Source organism: Annulohypoxylon maeteangense, assembly GCF_022496945.1.
Source record: "Annulohypoxylon maeteangense strain CBS 123835 unplaced genomic scaffold GGS22scaffold_10, whole genome shotgun sequence".
NCBI lineage: Eukaryota > Fungi > Ascomycota > Sordariomycetes > Xylariales > Hypoxylaceae > Annulohypoxylon > Annulohypoxylon maeteangense.
Window position 1 is genome coordinate 726,124 of NW_025953257.1, and position 17,747 is coordinate 743,870.

General features: G+C 48.3%; 6 protein-coding genes across 6 annotated transcripts; 3 read left to right on the plus strand and 3 right to left on the minus strand.

The window, feature by feature from the left end:
- Positions 1-34: 34 nt before the first annotated feature.
- On the plus strand, positions 35-3,396 carry GGS22DRAFT_21098 (peptidase family M28 family). The gene is made up of 3 exons (XM_047966479.1): positions 35-683; positions 738-1,655; positions 1,715-3,396. The coding sequence occupies exons 1-3, from the start codon at positions 178-180 to the stop codon at positions 3,243-3,245; spliced, it is 2,955 nt and encodes a 984-aa protein (XP_047818080.1). The 5' UTR covers positions 35-177; the 3' UTR covers positions 3,246-3,396.
- Positions 3,397-4,851: 1,455 nt separating this feature from the next.
- Positions 4,852-5,456, plus strand: GGS22DRAFT_189378 (uncharacterized protein; the record flags this gene model as incomplete). The annotated part of the gene is made up of 3 exons (XM_047964840.1): positions 4,852-5,097; positions 5,185-5,333; positions 5,387-5,456. The coding sequence occupies 3 exons, from the start codon at positions 4,852-4,854 to the stop codon at positions 5,454-5,456; spliced, it is 465 nt and encodes a 154-aa protein (XP_047818081.1).
- A 784-nt stretch (positions 5,457-6,240) lies between these two features.
- On the minus strand, positions 6,241-6,980 carry GGS22DRAFT_189379 (uncharacterized protein; the record flags this gene model as incomplete). The annotated part of the gene is made up of 2 exons (XM_047964841.1): positions 6,241-6,739; positions 6,811-6,980. The coding sequence occupies 2 exons, from the start codon at positions 6,978-6,980 to the stop codon at positions 6,241-6,243; spliced, it is 669 nt and encodes a 222-aa protein (XP_047818082.1).
- A 360-nt stretch (positions 6,981-7,340) lies between these two features.
- On the minus strand, positions 7,341-8,490 carry GGS22DRAFT_194812 (uncharacterized protein; the record flags this gene model as incomplete). The annotated part of the gene is made up of 2 exons (XM_047965562.1): positions 7,341-7,657; positions 7,821-8,490. Coding segments are annotated over 2 exons (987 nt in total), but the record flags the coding sequence as incomplete, so codon positions are not given.
- Positions 8,491-9,651: 1,161 nt separating this feature from the next.
- GGS22DRAFT_165214 (uncharacterized protein) lies at positions 9,652-10,764 on the plus strand. The gene is made up of 2 exons (XM_047961649.1): positions 9,652-10,014; positions 10,079-10,764. The coding sequence occupies exons 1-2, from the start codon at positions 9,943-9,945 to the stop codon at positions 10,472-10,474; spliced, it is 468 nt and encodes a 155-aa protein (XP_047818084.1). The 5' UTR covers positions 9,652-9,942; the 3' UTR covers positions 10,475-10,764.
- On the minus strand, positions 10,597-15,395 carry GGS22DRAFT_194814 (uncharacterized protein; the record flags this gene model as incomplete). Its single annotated transcript, XM_047965563.1, has 13 exons — positions 10,597-11,251; positions 11,391-12,371; positions 12,631-12,883; positions 12,938-13,195; positions 13,255-13,288; positions 13,368-13,379; positions 13,505-13,539; positions 13,599-13,681; positions 13,742-13,966; positions 14,049-14,511; positions 14,567-14,755; positions 14,907-15,000; positions 15,199-15,395. The coding sequence occupies 13 exons, from the start codon at positions 15,393-15,395 to the stop codon at positions 10,803-10,805; spliced, it is 3,273 nt and encodes a 1,090-aa protein (XP_047818085.1). The 3' UTR covers positions 10,597-10,802.
- Between the last annotated feature and the right edge of the window lie 2,352 nt (positions 15,396-17,747).

The window sequence follows — 17,747 nt, forward strand, 5'->3', positions numbered from 1 at the left end:
AGTATTATTGCGCTCACGTCTCTTGGGATGTTCATCATCCCCACCTAGAGCTTCTCTACCTTGCCCGTCACCGGCTCTCGCGTGTTCAATCTCACATTTCGCCTGCAGCCCTACGGTCCTGGTTATATCCGACACCTACGGTTATATTGACAGCCAACTCAACGAGGCCAGCCAATCATGGCTGTGTCAAACCCAGTTGCATTCAAGCCATTCGCAGTAACATTCTGGACCACTGTCACCTACATTGCTCTCCTCGTTCCCTTGCTTGTCATCCACGAAACAGTTCCGTCTCCCCCGAGCAATCCGACTTTGTACTCCGGTCTGAACCTCACCAAATCGTGGCTTGACTTAACCGTAATATCGCGCGACTACCATCCATTCAACAGCCGAAAGAATGACGAGGTACATGATTGGCTACTGTTAGAATTGGAGGAGATTAAGAGACGCAACGGGGCCAACGACTCGAGCGTGGTTGTACTAGCGGATAATGTGTCCAACGTCACGGCTGCTAACACCATATTTGGTCCATCGATTCCGGTCGGTACATACTTTGAGGGCACAAACGTAGTAGTATATATTCGCGGAAAGGATGACCCACGTGGACGATGGTGGGAGGATGGCAAAGTATATTCGGACAAGATCGTGGGTAAAGGGGGCGTGTTGATAAATGCTCATTATGATTCGTAGGTCTCACTAGAACTCTAGGAGGATTTGTCCTACTACTGACAATTATGTAGCGTTGCGTCTGGATTTGGAGCAACTGATGATGGTATGGGCTGTGTCACTCTGGTGGCTCTAGTCGACTACTTTTCTCGGCCGGGGAATCAACCTCAAAGAGGGATCGTTGCCTTATTCAACAACAACGAGGAGGATGGGCTATGGGGTGCTCAAGCATTCGCTCATAATCCCTTCCTGCCTTTCTGCCATACCTTCCTGAATCTTGAAGGTGCTGGTGCAGGTGGCCGTGCTATGCTGTTCCGCTCGACTGACGCTCAAGTGACTAATGCCTATAAAGGCACTAAGAATCCGTTTGGCACCGTCATCTCATCCGACGCATTCGGTCTCGGAGCTATTAAGAGCAACACCGATTATATCGTCTTTAATGGAGTCTTCGGCTTACGAGGGTTAGACGTGGCATTTTATCGACCTCGTGCTAGGTATCATACCAACCAAGATGATGCCAAGCATGCATCCAGAGCCAGCCTCTGGCATATGCTGAGCAGTTCTCTACACACGATGCAGGGTTTGTCTGGGGATACTGGTCAGACATTCATCGGGGAACGTGCAGATGGTGATCGAAAGAAAGTCTGGAATGGTAGAGGAAGTGACGGTGTTTGGTTCGACCTGTTCGGAAAAGGGTTCGCCCTCTTCGAGCTACGAACCTTGTTTGCTTGGTCTCTGACTTTGCTCATCGCCACGCCTCTAATGCTCGTCGGCTTAACGTATATCCTGATACGTAACGACAAATACTACTACTTCTCAGCAAGGCGGTCTGCTTATGAAGGGTCCGACCTAGATCCCGTTATGTTAGGTGGTCGAAAGGGTCTATTCAGGTTCCCATTCGCCTTCGTCGTCGCAGCAGCGTTGGTTGTAGGGTCTGCATACCTGGTCACCAAGATCAATCCGTTGGTCATATATAGCAACGAATACACCGTGTAAGTACAATACGACGTCCTTTTTATATTAAACGTCGTATGCTAACATAAAATCATAGTTGGGCTATGATGATTTCCCTCTTCTACTTCGCCTTCTGGACTATCATGGCAGGAGCAAACTTTGCCCGGCCCAGCGCTCTCCACCGAGGATACTCAATTTTCTGGCTATTTACCATTGCGTGGGGAGTTCTAGTCGCGAATACCGTTTTCGAAGACCGCTTTAGAATTGCGGGCGGATACATATTCGTATTCTTCCATTCTGCTGCGTTTCTCGCTTCTTTCATCTCTCTCTGCGAATTATTTGCCTTGCCTACTAAGGCGTCGTTTGCGCAACGGGTACATGATGACCACGAAATCAGGGATCATCTCGCCGCTGTCCCTCACGCGGATGATCTAGTTTCACCAAGTCCCGAAGAACTTGGTGCTGAGGATGAAGATAATGGAGATGATGAAGTCGAATCTCAGTCTCCAGCGACAGAGACAACACCTCTTGTCGGTGGAGGATCCGGAGAAACCCGTCGAACCACATTTGCTACTACATACCGACGTTCCATCTCGGCAATAGTAAACAAGGCGACGTTAGACGAGGATGCCAAATACCGGCCGTACGCATACGAGCAAAAATGGTCGACGAACCTCCCTAGCTGGGTGTGGGCCATTCAATTCCTGATCCTGGGTCCATTTCTTATCATCCTAGCTGGCCAGAACGGTCTGACGTTGGTTGCCGCTGTTTCACAGACAGGCGCTGATGGGTCAAGTCTGCTCGTCCCATATCTTATTACTGCATTTTTTAGCATCTTCCTCCTGTTACCGATCACCCCATTCATACATCGTATTACCCACCACGTGCCGGTGGTACTGCTCGGGGTATTTATTGCAACCCTGATCTATAATTTGGCAGCATTTCCTTTTTCTGAAGATAGCAGATACAAAATCTATTTCCAACAGACCATCGACCTTGATACCGGTATCAATAAGGTCAATTATGGTGGTTTACAAGAATTCGTCGAGCTGACGATTGCCGAGTTACCTTCTGCTACAGGCAAAGACCTTGAGTGCACGTCACAAGGAGGTCTGCGCCCTGGCTTAACCATTTGTTCTTACGATGGCTCAGACGTTCCACCAAATGTGGTCCAGACAAATCCCAATGGGATCCCGCCAGGGAATAACTTTACTAGTTGGTTGAATTTCAACATTACTAGGGTTGGGAGCGAAGCCAGAGCCATATTCGATATCGACGCGAGAGACAGCAGATCGTGTGCAATCACTTTCAATAAGCCCATTACTTCTTTTGTGGTTGACGGCAGCCCGCCCGATGAGACGTTTGGTAGTATACCTGAAGGGGGTCTAACCAAGATCAAGCTCTATCGTCGAGACTGGACTACACCATGGAACGTCGATGTTCGGTGGGAAAAGGATTCAGATGCAACTACTGGGATCGATGGCCGCGTTCTGTGCAGCTGGGACGACGTAAACATCCCTGGGACCATTCCTGCCTACGACGAAGGACTTAAGTATGCCCCTCGTTGGGTAGCCCTCTCGAAATTTACTTCGGGCCTATGCGAAGGGAGCAAAGCATTCGAGGCATGATGGATGCGTGGAATTGTCACTAGGTATTCACCGTCGGTGGCTGTACTTGCATGCGAGCGGTCTCTACCGAAACCACACCAATATGACCAACCTACCTAAACAGTTATTAAGGGGGTCGAATATTCCATGTGTGTGTGTGTGGAAGATACGAAATCGGCAATGAGTAACGACGAACGGGTTTGCATTGATGGAGTATGGATGCCATGCATGGTTGGCGTTTGCTTGTTTGTTCATCATTATTAATGAGGTTGCAGTCAGTTAGGTAATGTCACATAACCCATTTCTCATGATTGCATCAACTTCAAGCAACAATTATCCCATCAATCGCCCGCCAGTCTCCGAAACATGTGCCTAGATAGTAGCGCACAGCATTCATCTGTTCTCGAACCACTAAAGTCCCTGCTGAATTGAATCGGCAAATGCCAGAAGCGAGAACCGTTGGTTCGGTTAAGCTATTATCATGAACTTCCTTGGACCATATATTTCCTGTCCTCTGGAATGATCGACCCAATGGTTTTCTTGATTGATCAAATCTGGCCCGTGTCGTTTTAGGTGTCCTCCGAACTCGAACGAATTCGCATGTGTTTCCAGAACCACGGCCGTTACCCCAACAGCGATCGGTGTGCAGTCGATCGCGGTCTCGGCGTCGCATTTTCCTACAAAGCAACCGGCCACGATCTCCAGATTGACAGGGAATATATCCCCAGGTTCCAATCATATGCGGGAACTTACCTCAACACTTTTTATCCTATATTGCCCGGGTTGCATTTTGCCTATTTATGAAAGCACGTTGATATCTAGTTGACGCCACAGCTGCCGCGCACTAATTTCAGGACAATATGTGTCTTCCGGGAGATGCAAACATTGTTCTGTCTGATGTTATTGCCCGGTCTTGAGAGGAATTTCGCCGTAATGATCTGACCTCCTTAATGAAGTCCTGATCGTCGGACGTTGGAAAGAGAGGAGATGCAGCCTCCCCTAAACCCAATTGAACCAATGGAGAAGGTGTCACGGAGGTTTATGTGAGTTAAGGCAGGGGAACGTCCTGCAACTTTCCTTATTAGTTAGAATGCGTTTGGCGTGCCTTACATTTATTACTGTTGGACGACCCAAGGATATTTTTCGCTTCCCAGCGGCGGGCACCTACCTGCAGCGTCGATCATTCTCACCCCTGTGAGCCCTAGCCAGGTTACCCGTTAGGGAATTGACATCAGACTGTCATCTTTCTGTGATACCATCAGACCCAATTTTAGAAGCAAAATACAAAGCTCCCTTGGGGTTTCCAACCTATCTCTGACTACCCGGTCTTCCGAGCCTCCGTCACTCGTTTCTTTGTTATCTGGCATGTCCCCCCTCCCAGGTCCAGGTCGGGCCCGCAGCTTCTAGCTAGCTAGATACCCGATAAACCCTAGCATTACTCGTGTAGTGCCGTGCTACTACTACTAATACCGCTCGAGATCTCGTCTGACTTGACCCGTCCCGCAACCTGGCCTTTACATAAGATCACATCTCACGAAAAAGCTTAAGCGCGTTAAAGCTTCCCACGCTAAAAAACAAAGAATAAAACCCCCTTTTATAGAATATTACCAGACGACTTGTATCCAAGATGGGTAGCTTCACATTGAAATCCGTCCTCGCGATCGTGGCGTCGGCTGCCCTGACACTCGCGCTCCCGGCCCCAGAGTCCCCGTCCCCGACTGCTAGCGCGGCCGCCGCGACGTGCACGTCCGGAAGCTCCGTTGTCACGGCCGGATACACCATCAACTATGCTGCGGCCGTCCCTACCGTCGTCTTCGAGAACGGGTATCAGCCTGCTGAGGATTGGGCCGCGGCGCATAGTAAGGGATCTTATGTGAGTTCTCTATCTCTGTGTCTGACTAGGAGGGGTTGGAGTTTGTAATTTGGGAGAAGAGGGGAGAGGAGCTAATTTGGACGATAGACGTTCGGTGTACCGCCGCCGGTCGAGACGGGCTTCGCGTACGCCCAGTTCAAGTGCCAGTACTACTGCAACAATGTGCCGGCGGGTAGCTTCTTTGTTAATTACTTCGATACGGCTAAGGGGTCGCTTTGCACGTGTTTTGATGACTTGTGCGTATTGCCCTTTTTTGAAAGTTGGGGATTGAGCTGACTTTGGATTACAGGTTGGACCCGCAGAGCTTCGTTTCGAATAACCAGTCACTTGTTGGGGCTTGGAATAGTATTTGCAAGTGAACAAGTGTCATAGGCGACGAAATGAGGGATCGCAATGTCGGAGGTAGGTTACGTGTTTAAAAGTTTGGTTTTGGTATCTAGGTAGGGAGTATGGGTTTTCATCAGGCGATTGAGGACCATCGTGTTTCGTCCGCGGAAGACGGAAATTAACCGTAATGGATTCGCGCCAACGGTTTGCACTGCGAGAAGTGCGTGGCTTTGGCCTTGATGGCGATGGTCTGCTGGTTCTTTTGGGTTGTATATAACTACCTCTTACTTTTCTTGTGAATATTTACGTATCTTTTTGTCTTTGGCGCACTTGGGAGATTTGGGGGCTGATGTGATGATTGAAAGTAAGCAGTTCCCTCTCTTTTGGATATATCCTGATTTTCAGCTCGCTAAGCTATTATCGCAGTGTTTCTACTGGGTGTTTGTGACGTAGTTCTTCTCGCAAAGTATTGTCATCAAGCTTCAGCGTTATTGCCAGGCATGCCGTATTTTTACTGGCCGGATCGTACGATGTCGTCCAATCGTGCTTGGCACCAAAGAGCCTCTATTCCCAGCCCTAGCTACTTAGCGCCACGGCATCCCTCGTTAATCTCGGAATCTAATTGAAACGACGAGGGTGGGAATAGTCTAAGGCAGATCTAAGTGGGGCCGTATGCAGGCAGTGCCGAACAACCGGACATAACACCCACGTCTGGCAAACAGAGTGCCTCGAAATGGTGACATAATAAGGCGCTTTGGCGTTTAGACATGTTCCTAGGTAAGGGAAGATCGCTGTAGGATATAGATGGACTCGGTGTCACCAACTACCAACAGGGCGGAGAATTGAAAGGTTGTATGCCGTTGGTTGAAAAGCGAGATCTGACAGACAAAACGTCTCAGATAAATGGCGAGCCCGATGGTCACTATATTTCTTACAGGCGCCAGCGGCAGCATCAGGAGCTGGAGCACTTCTAAGATTATTTCGACGCCCGAGTTTGCGGATCATCACAATATTTATGCCGTTGGCGACACTTCCTCTGCCTTGTGGCCAATCATCTGAGACATTGGCTACTGACTCCAAAGTTGCTGAGTAAGCACAGTAAGCCCCTTTTCGAGAGACCGGATAGTTGCTAATTAAGCCTGGTGTCACACACCCCGTCCACAGAACCGGAAGCACCACAACGAGGAAGGTTAGAAGATCTTCTTCCACGACGACATTGTCGGTGCCATCACCAAAGACACCTGGAGCAACGACGGAGATGATCATCGTCGGAAAACGGCGACTCGGCGGCACGACGTGGCTACGACGTGTGGCGCTATGATGATGTCAGAGCTTCAACGCCATCTCAATACTAATCCGATCCTAGAAGAACGGTGGCGTTCGAACTGTGTTCTGTGCTGAGAGGTAAACGGCTGAATGACTGAGCTGACTATGGCTTGGAGAGACAGTGTGAAGTACACGAAATTGACGGAGTGAGATACCCCACTCGTTGATGAGAAATCGGGATGATGTGTAAATACCTGCATGTTGGGTTTTGTATTATGTTTGGGGGGCATCTTGGGTTTCCTAAATGTTAGATAGATCATACCTTGGTTCATTGTACAAGAATGACGAAAGAGGTTTCTTCCATTCTAAGGATCATTCATGTGGACTAGAAGGGTTGGACATGAGTTGAAAGAACCTCAGCTTTAATCAGAGAGGGGAAAGGGGTTGTTCAGAGACTGTCGTATTCATTTGGTATCAAGCTATGGAACAAACTCCGCAGGTTGATCGAACGAAGACCGAGGAAGGACAGTTCAAAAACCGTCTTCCAGAACGATCGACGCCTTCGGAACCCCAATGCGAACCGATTCTTGCCTTCTTAGCCCCAGGCACCGAGAGATTCCCATTGTTTGCGAACTTATCATCTTCCAAACTTAATCCTTCTTCTCCTCATCTTCATCCTCCTCCTTATCACCCTCCTTGTCCTTCTCCACCTCCTTATTCTGTGAGCTCTTGGACGAATCAGAAGCGAGGCCGAGATTCTCCGCCATTCTACCCTTGAATATACTTCTTAGTCTACGCCTCACCTCGTTCTGATGCGCGACATCGGCTTCATGGGCTTCACGTGCGGCATCCGCTTCACGTACGGCATCCGCTTCACGCGCAGCATCGGACTGCGACTGGAAGAGCGCGCTTGCACGGCGGTGCGTGGGGTTGGTGGGCGTGATGACACCCACGCTATCGCGCGGTCCTACAACAGCAGGGATTAGTAAATCCTCCTTGATCAAAGAATTATAAAAGTTCAAGCATGTCTCGGAAGCCCAAACCCTTCAATCATCATCTCAATTGCGAGGGTTTGGCTCCGAAGAAAAGGTAAAAGTGGAAGGCAAAAATTTTTATTATGTGTTACTTACTGAAGCGGGTGCTGCGACGACGCTCGGGCATCTCCTTCGGCGTGCCCGTGGTGGCCTGCGCGGGCGTCTCCGGCATGGGGCGCTCGCCTGCGAGAACGGAGCTGCGGAAGCTGCTTGAGCTGGCGAGAGACGAGATGCCAGTTCCGGGAGTCATGGTGGACATGGCAGGCAGACCCGGAGTGGATGCGTCAGTGCCCGGGTAGGGAGTCAAGGGCTGTGCAGCGCCTTGGGTGGGCGTGCGTTGGCCGGCCGTGTTGATGCTGGTGCGCGAGCGCGGGACCATGCCGGGGGTGGGGACAATCGGGTCACCGCCGGTTGACGAGGTCGATGAGGAGCGCGAGTTACGCGGGGTCGCGATGTACTCGTTGACGTACTGATGTCCGGAGAGCGAGGTGCGGGGCGCGCGCACGGGAGTATCAGCCGGAGAAGGGCGTGTACGGGATCCCTGAACGGTGTTGAGGGGAGACGCGTCGGTCATGGGCGTGTCGCCTTCATATTCACGGAGAGGGGAGCTCGGGAGCGGTGCCGGCTTTTTGTTCTCCTTTGGAGAGTCGGCCATGGTGACGGTGTTGGGGTGGGGATGAATTCTATGAAAGAATTCTTGAACTTGGGAAAAAGGTGTTGAGGGAAAGTATTTTGGGAGCTCGACTGCTGCCACGGTTTTATTTACCTAGTACTAACAGTTTAGAAGGGAAGCCTAAATTCAGGGCGGTAACACCTACACGGGGCGACCTAAATAAGGTGGTATGGTTTTCTTTTCCCTTCAGCGGCAATAATTCCTGTTTTCCTGTTGAGTTCTATGACTGGTCCCTGTTTGTTACTTGCTAATTATTATTCGCAGGTACTAAGTGCCCTGCGAATGATTCATGATATACCTATTAGGTTCGAGTTTGCGAAAACCAGGTGTGGGTGCCATAGCAACTCGGTCAGGATAGTGGGCAATCAGCACGGCAGGCAGTTTCATGATATTTTATCTTCTAACTTTTCCCTTAGGAATTTTGAGCCTCATTCGACAAGTCCCCTAGGTCGATGAATTACGTCCCCCTATTCATGGTATCATCCGTGCATTGGGCATGGTACCTAATATTTACTAACATGCGTACTTCATCACTATCATCATTATTTTGGAGTTCTTTTATTATCGCCACGAGGGTACTTCCTTCTAATATTTAAAATCTAGTAAGGTCACGTTTTTCTCATGAGAATAACCTCAATTTATCATCCTTCTTTACCGGCGCTACCATGCCGTTCGCGATACCTACGGATATCTAATGTACAAAAAAGCAGAAATTATAGAAGACATGAAGTGCTTCCTTGCTACCTAGATATACTAGTAGTAATTGATTATTACTAATGATTACTAATCAATAGCCCCTGAAAGATACATATCTTCAGGGATTTAGGTACACGTCCCAATTACAATATCTTCATTCTGGACCCTTGAGAATATCACAACTGGAGCTCTTCCGCGTATCGAATATAATCACCACAACAACCGATAACAATCAACAACAGCTAGTAGGTATTATAGAGGTTCGTAATTCCTTCGGGTTGTTTTCGTCTTACGTTATCTCGTGACTATGGACTTTCCATTTGCCGACACTCAGCTACACCGTATTCCAGCTAAATACGAGTTTGGTCTGCGGTTGAGATCTCGTAGGATCATACTATACTTGCTTTTTGGGTCTCATGTTATGAACCCATCGTGATTCCCACCAATCAGATAACGGTATTTCATCATCAGCCAGTAGCCATAAGCTTACAGCCACCCAATAACGATGGTGAGTTTATCTCTCATAAATATGTACGGCTATGCGACTGCCACGCTTATCATTCCGACGTGCGGCCGTTGGATCCGAGAACTCGTGATTGGATCTGGGGAAGCGGTGAAACGACGCCGGTGAACTTTGAAGTAGATTTCTAGATTTCTAGATTTCAGTAACTACCGATCTATCTCGGTGTTTATATTATTATAAAGGAAGGGCCAAGACGCTCTAAACCTTTCCTATTTTATCCTCGTCGTCATCATCATCATCGACAAGACGTCTTAATCATAAGTTTTTAAACGTTGCTCAACACCAACACCAACAATCACCCACCATCAAATCACATCGCTTTCATCATGAAGTTCTCCACTGTAATAAACTTCTTAGCTGCCACAGGTTTAGCGGTCGCTGCGCCGTCATCCCACCAGGTCAGCTACAGCCTCATAACTCACGTACAGCGATGTAACTAACCTTGAACGCATTAAATCTAAGACTCGATCCGTCAACGACGTCCTTCCAGGGCTGAAGCGTGACACTTCCGGTGGCGGCTTTACCCATGTTGGCTCCGACAATGTCGTACGAACCTTCGACAGGGATTTGAATGTGGTCGACTTCGCACAACTCGACGACCGAGCCCCATCTGGAGACGGGTGGCCGCGGAGCCCCAGCGCAGCGATCCTCGACGAGGTCAAGCAGGCTAAAGCGAGATCAGCGGCCGAAGTCTCGAAGCCACGGTCACGAAGCCCTCTTGAGGGAAGGCAGCAGCCCAGCTGCGTTAGCGAGAACTGCCCGAACGACGATTGGTGCAAGGGTATGTGGCTCTGGGGATACAACTGTACGTCTTGCATGCTTGTCTCGAACAACATCGGCAACTGCCAGGAATTTTAGCTCTGGGTAAAGGGGTCGCATACCTAGGTACCGCAATTTTTAGGTAGGATGTGGGTTCGCCATTACACCTGATAAGGGGTCTAAACCTAGTTCAATTTTGTAGCTAGTTGGAAATATTTACAAACCTAACGTTGTACGGTTTATGAATTCTTATTTCTTCTGGGGAGCAGGGCCACAAGCTTTGACATCTTATACACGGGGACGGTATATATACGTCATGGTTTGTAATGTTGAAGATAGAACTTGAACTAGATTATTGCCTTCCTAATGAGAGAATATGAAAATTATTATACAAGATACTGTTACAGAACCCCTAATAGAAGTACCGCTATCTACGCCGCATCCCCACCCAATGGCCACTCAAGTTTGGGGTTGCACCCGCGTTTTGCTCATAGTTATAAATCCAAAGTGGCAAGGCCGTGTTGCTTCCTGAGCCGACTACTAGAGAGGCAGCGCCGCTACTGCGAGCAGCGTGTAAAGAGAAGTCTAGATTATGCTGACGACCCCACTCTATTAGGACTCTTGCAATCATGTCTATGTTGTCTGGTCCTTCGTGGGGGCGCGTAACGAGATTTGGAAACGCTACTAATACGGCGTTGAACTCGCCAGCTTGTACTAAGGTCCTAAATATGGCGTAGAGGGCATTGTAATCAGGAATTGGGATCGCAAGATGTCCGTACTGATATCTGAGGCTATCAGAGACTGCTGTCAAGCCACATTCGTTCATCATTACATTATTTGGGATGAGATAGTAGCTATTCGGAAAGGCGGCTTGAACTATATGGAGAGTTAGCGACTGGTTCTTTTTGTTAAAACTTAAGGCAATTTAGGTAGCCCTTGAGAGTTATGACGCCCAAAAATGTTGGTGTCGTGGGGTCTAAGGAGACATGGCCAGGGAAATGATAGATAGTCTTACCCAGGGGATCATTCGTTGCTCCGCGTTGTCCTCCTTGGCCTGCGGTCCGCGGCGCTTTTTGTGCTCGTGGCGCTTTCTGTACTCGTGACGCTTTCTGTACTCGTGGCGCTTTTGGTGCCGTTGGCGCTGGCGGCGCTGGCGGCGCTGTTGGCACTGGCGGCGCTTTTGGTACTCGTGGCGCTTTTGGTACTCGTGGCGCTTTCGGTACTCGCGGCGCTTTCGGTACTCGCGGCGCTTTTGGTGCCGTTGGCGCTGTTGGCACTGGCGGCGCTGTTGGTACTGGCGGCGCTGGTATCACTGTTGGCGCTGTTGGTACTGTTGGTACTGGCGGCGCTGTTGGCGCTGGTACCACTGTTGGCATAGTTGGCACTGGTAGTACTGGCGGTACTGGCGGTACTGGCGTTACTGGCGGCACTGTTGGTACTGTTGGTGCTGTTCCACCTGCGGGTTGTGGTACTACTCCTGCATTATCTCCATCTCCTCCAGTTCGTCGTTTCCCACGTGGTCGTTGTTGTGAGCCGCCGTCAGATGTGTCACGTCTTCTTTTATTTATAAAATCACCGCCTCCTGGCTGTCCTGGCCTCTTTGCAGCTGGCCCCCCAATAAAACCACCAAGACTACTGGCTACCATCCCATTTCCATCTCCTCCGTCGTTATTATTAGTTGTCGGGGTCTTTTTGGGACTTGGTTGTTTGAGTGACGGTCCTGCACCCCAACCTCCTCCGTCACCTCCTCCACGGTTCCCTCCTCCTCCTCCGTTCCCTCCTCCTCCTCCGTTCCCTCCGCCATCGCCGCCTCCGCCATCGCCACCCCCACCCCCGCCTGCTCCTCCTCCGCCTGCTCCTCCACCTCCATCGTTATTGTTAGTTTGAGCGGTCTTTCTGGCTCTTAGTTTTCTAATTCGTCGTCCTGCACCTGCACCTCCTCCTCCACCGGCGTCGCCGCCGCCCCTAAGGACAGGTGCATCCGGACCTCTTAACCCTATAATTCAATTAGAGTTAGTCTTGGCTCGCGCCGGGAAGGCTAGGTCTCTCAACATGAGTCGAGAAGGAGTAAACCATCCCAGCCAACATATCAATAGGCACATATCTGTCTAGGAAAAAGAGACAATACTAACATGTATTTACCCACTCTGTCACATGGGCATCGGTCTCTCCCGGAAAGGAGGTTCGTGTCTTGCGTTTAGCCTGTTGCAGCAATCTGCCCAAGGTCGGGCGTTGCGTAGGTCGATGATACATACATTCGTAGACGGCCTGTCGAAGGTCCCGGTCGACCCAGTTGTAAGTATCGTTACCCGGTTCGAGAATCAGAGGGCAGTAGGAAATGTTGGTGTTGGCAGGTAGGGTGGCCATGTGCGCTTGGACTGCTGCGTGCAGTTGATCCGGAGTAAACCCCTGTGGGAGTGCAGTTATTACAGCGTCGTATATCGCGGCAGGGACCTGCGGCGTCGGTGGTTCAGGCGGCTCTAACTTGGTAATGAGAGTCCACATCACCTTCGTGATGTCAGCAGGATCTCGAGAACTAAAGGATACTCGAATGGTTCTTACCAATGCTATTCCCCAGACGTTTGTGTGAGGACCGAAAAAGCCAGCCTGAGTTGACTGCGCCAGTGCAGTTCCGTTTCGTTCAGAATCAACTAATTTTTTTCTTTCGTCAGCAACCTGCTCCATCACGAATGCCCAATAGGGACTCTGCTTCTTGTAAGATATTAGGGCATTATTTAGGTATGGCCCGTGGGTTATGGTATTTGTAAGTTGGGTGACGATGGTAAACGTACTATAATCCCATTCGTTCCCGAATTGTTCCTGTATTGATGAATATCAGTGAGGTGTAGACGTAGTTGAACTAGGTGACATTAACGTACAGGTGCATAAAAACCTTGTTTCCCCCTGGCGCGCCTAGTTGCGTAATATATGCTTGATAGTGATATAGTAAGCTTCGATGTTTACTCCGGGGTGAGGCTTATTCAGTACTCACTCGCGTTTATGACTATTGAATACGACATTAGCATTTTCCTATGAAAGAACACGAACATCGAGTTGACTCCGATGTCCGGTTTGAGAAAGATTCAGAAACAACCGAGGGTATTAGTGATATAAAATACTACGACATACAACTTGATTATATCTGATAATCCGAAGTCCCCCATCTGTGTGGTTTACTTTTTAGTTCTCATCAATTTAACCCCTTTTGTCAATGTCAACATACTTTAAGTGCTGGAACCAAGAGATGTTCTCCAGGTTCCCTGTCGATGTTTCTGACATTTGTGGGATCCAATTGGCCGATGAAAACTAGGAAAAAAAGGTAAGAAATGTAAGCAGACAGAAACCCGCTGGGTAGGGTACGCTTACTATTTGACGGATCAATATCAAAATGGACGAAATTACTTCTTCGCCTTCTTGCCAAATAACTTTGAGGGACATTCTCGATCAAGTCGTTCTTTATAGTGTTATAGGCTTCAAAGTGCCGGGGCTCTCGCCGGTAGTTATAAATGGTCTTACGCCTGGTGGTCGGATCGTTTCTGTTTGGGTGAAACTTTCGTGGGGGGTATTCCATGGCGACGCATGTTCGCACAACTATTGATGTAGTCTCTCAGCCTGTGATTCTTCTTCTTCTTCTTCTTCTTCTTCTTCTTCTATTTAGACGTGGACCACTTACGACAGAGCCAAAATGACCACAAGACTCGATTAGGAATTCTCCCGCCTACTCCCGGATACTGGATTGAGTGCTGTGACAATCTTTCGGTGAGTGTGCCTAAATCACCGCCGACCATGCTTTCCATGATAATGAAGTCCCAAAGACGGGAACCTTCTCGCTGCATTCGACGCATGCGTCTATGGTTACGTCTGGCGGCTTCTATTATTTGTGGCCTCCGGTTGGCCTGGGCGTGATTATGTCCATTGCGGTTTCGTCGTGCATCTCGCCTTGCCCGTCGATTATTTATTTTTCGATCTATCTGAAATTCGCTTTGACTTTCCTCTCCACTTGACTGCTCCATCCCACTGGAATCATCAATGCTGCCTGCGACGACCCAATCCCAATCAAGCTGGTCAATCTCTGGCGCATCAAATAAATCTGTTGGTTCAAATAGTCTGACGCAATGCGCTGATCTATTCACTTTCTATACATCGATCTGTTACTATCTTGTTGGCTTGGTGCGTTTAGAATCCACTCACCCTGTGCATGACTCTCTCCTGCCGTATCGAACGATGAAACTTCCTGAAGCCGTTTACAACATTTCGTTGAAACTTGACGGTATAATCGGCGTCATCCCGACATAGGTCATTCTTAGACGGAATGCGTCTGAAACGAGCAGCAATACCAAAGCTTCCGTAACCTAAGGCGTTCTGTAATTTCCATCCTGTCTATGGCATACGCTGTTAGCCATTATCAATGCATAATACAAATATATATTGTTGACACAGAATTCCAGACACAGCTCGAATGTGTATACCTGAAACTTGAAATGGGGAGTATATTTCACTAACCAGGTGTTCGAAGTCGTCTTTGAAATACCTGAGCTGGTGCCGGACCCTGTGCGGAAGTCGGCCAGTACCAGTAATAGCAAAATTTTGACGCCACAATGGTATTTGGCCCCACTGTTGAATAGCTATTTCATTGAAACGCGCTGTTGTTAGTATTTACTTTTGACATCATCATATGTGTTTTGTAGAAAACTCAGGTGTCTTCCCCCTGACTCTAGTAACTAAAATATGGAAATATTTCACCCACTGCTATAAGATTAGCCAAGTACTGTAGGTTTTATCATGATTTGTAAAGTTGTAACGGGATGAATCTTTATACGTACCCAAAGTTAACCTGTGGGTTACCTTGGTGTGGATAGTTCATATTCAATACATCTTGCGGAGTTGGCGGGACCTTATGGGCAGGAATCCGTCGCCTGTACTGGTCGAAGTTGAAGGACTCGGTATTATAAAAAGCTTGATATTGCCCATTGAATTCAGCATTATCCCAATCGTTGGGCACATTGGCTGCGGCTGCCATCGTTCCTATACAATTGTCTTAAGAACTTGTAGAAATGTAGACTCAAGTTGTTGATTGGGACAGCGAAATGCTTACGCAGAGCACCTTTAAGATAAGTAGGCGTCTTCTAATTACTCGGTTCTAGGTGGAAGTAACTCTCGCTACCAACAAAGGAAAACTAACTCGACGCTCTCGGGCATTCATTGTTTGCCGTGGTAAATATCAGAACAAAGAAAAACCGCAACGAGTACGTCCCTACATCATCTAGGTCGACAATCCATTTCCTAGTATATAGGATTCAACTTGGATGTTGTGATATCTCACTCAAAACTACACTTGTCTGTATCCGCTGTCGAGGAAGGAAAGTATCGCTAGTAATTTACTGGGAAATGGTTCGGTATCAGTTTCGGAATAAGAGAGCAAAAGCCCATAGATTTCAATCTTATATAAGTCTATGCCGGTTGCACATGATACATGAATAAATAGATGGGTACTAGAGGCGTGGGATACTGGATGAAAGGTCTATTGATACCTAGTACATTCATCTGCTGACCCACTACATGTAGGTAGGTACCTGGATAATACCTACATGTATTGTAGACTTTTTCAAGTACAAAATGGAGAGGTACATATGTACAAAAATAAACATGTCTGTAGGTACATAGGTACCTACGTGGGTACATACCTCTATGTAGGTACGAAAGAAAGTACCTACTAGGTACATAGTGAGAATGTGCTTCGAAGGTGGATTAAATGTAGGTCTACCGATCTAAAATACAAACAGTACGTACCTGGTGCTTTATCTACCAGCCAATTGAAAACTACTTAGTACAATTAGGTACCTAGTAGTTGTTACCTAGCTCTCTAAATTACAACTAGGTACATAAGTACATAAGTACATAAGTACCTAATGAATAGCGTAATTGAGTCACGTCGTCAAGGGTGATGATGATTTTTGGAGTGATTCATCAAGGTACGGCATCTATTTTATTCCAAAAATGGAAAATCAGTAACGAGAAACTCTTATTTTTATTCCATCTTTTCCCTCTCCCAATAAAATAAATCGTTAGCAGGGTCGGTGACGAGTGCAGATTCTAATCAGTAACATCAATCCCCATCCACCCTTTCCTATTTATACTCGACCTACCTTCTTCTCTTCTCATCTTCCCATCTTCCCATCTCCAAACTTCCCACCTTCAACATCCATGGATCCCAACAAAGCTCGCCCTCAATCCAGACGCCCGGAAAACATATCAGCTGTAGGTTTATTTTTATTTTTCTTCATTTCCTATCCCTAACCACCAAACCCATCCACATTCTTCTACCAACTACACAAACCAAACCTCATCACCATCCACACTCATACTCATGCCGATTTTACATCGACTAAAATACGTCACCGTAGTCACGACTGCCTCATCATTCTCGGCCAATATATGTAAGTGACTGACTGGAACCTCCCTCACCCCTCACCCCCAAACCACTACTCTTTCTCGTCACCTACCGCACTAAACATTTATCAAAATAAAATGTCGTACACAACCATCCTAACCCAAAAATAAAACTTCCCATTCTTTTTTCCATCTCCCATCTTCGGTCATACTTTTCCATCTTGTATTTTTCACCTAATCACCAAACCCTACTTCCTCAACTTTTTTTCTTTTCTCCATCAATATTTTTTTTCCAACACACATATCATCACCCACCCTCCTCAACCAAAACAATCTCCACTAACCATTCCTCACGCATCACCTCAGATACTCCTGGACACCGGACAACAACAAATCGACAATCGAACCACATCGCCACATCGACGCTACCTCCCTGATCGCGGGATCATAGGAGCAACCCTTTAAACACAAGTAAGTGCCTTCCCCGCGGTCAAGCCCGGCGTAAAGAGTCAATCACATCTCCCCTGCTTGCAGGGCTACAATGGTCCCTGGACGCGCCACGTTGCGCAGATAAGCTCGAGTGTTCTCGTAGAAGCTCCGGAGCCCAGTTGCCCAGTGCGTGTGATGCTGGGCGGCGAGAGGCCAATCGGGTATCCCAAGTTGCTAGCGAGTCTTCTCGCCATGGCGAAATGGCGGGCCTTCCGGTTGTCGTTATCCATTGATGCGGCGCCGTCCCGACCTGTGAACTTGGCCCGCGATGCGCACTAGTGGGGTTGCTGTTTCCTTATGCGGCCCCGACGAAGGACCTCACAGCGTTCAGTCCAGAGCTGTGAACCCGAGAAAAGGTTAGAATTATCCGCTGTGAGCCTGAGTGAGGTGCTCGGTTCGTGTGGTAGGCCCGCGTATATAGCTCCCCCCGCCGTCCCGCCGCTTCGTGCCGCCATGATGCCCGGGGGAGCCGTGGACTAATACCGTGTGGGTT

Excerpts from the sequence above, each read along its gene's own strand:
- GGS22DRAFT_21098 (XM_047966479.1), top strand. The coding sequence starts at position 178 with ATGGCTGTGTCAAACCCAGTTGCATTCAAGCCATTCGCAGTAACATTC. Across the intron at positions 684-737 it reads ATAAATGCTCATTATGATTC|CGTTGCGTCTGGATTTGGAG; the intron begins GTAGGTCTCACT and ends ACAATTATGTAG. Across the intron at positions 1,656-1,714 it reads TATAGCAACGAATACACCGT|TTGGGCTATGATGATTTCCC; the intron begins GTAAGTACAATA and ends ATAAAATCATAG.
- GGS22DRAFT_165214 (XM_047961649.1), top strand. The coding sequence starts at position 9,943 with ATGAAGTTCTCCACTGTAATAAACTTCTTAGCTGCCACAGGTTTAGCG. Across the intron at positions 10,015-10,078 it reads CTGCGCCGTCATCCCACCAG|ACTCGATCCGTCAACGACGT; the intron begins GTCAGCTACAGC and ends ATTAAATCTAAG.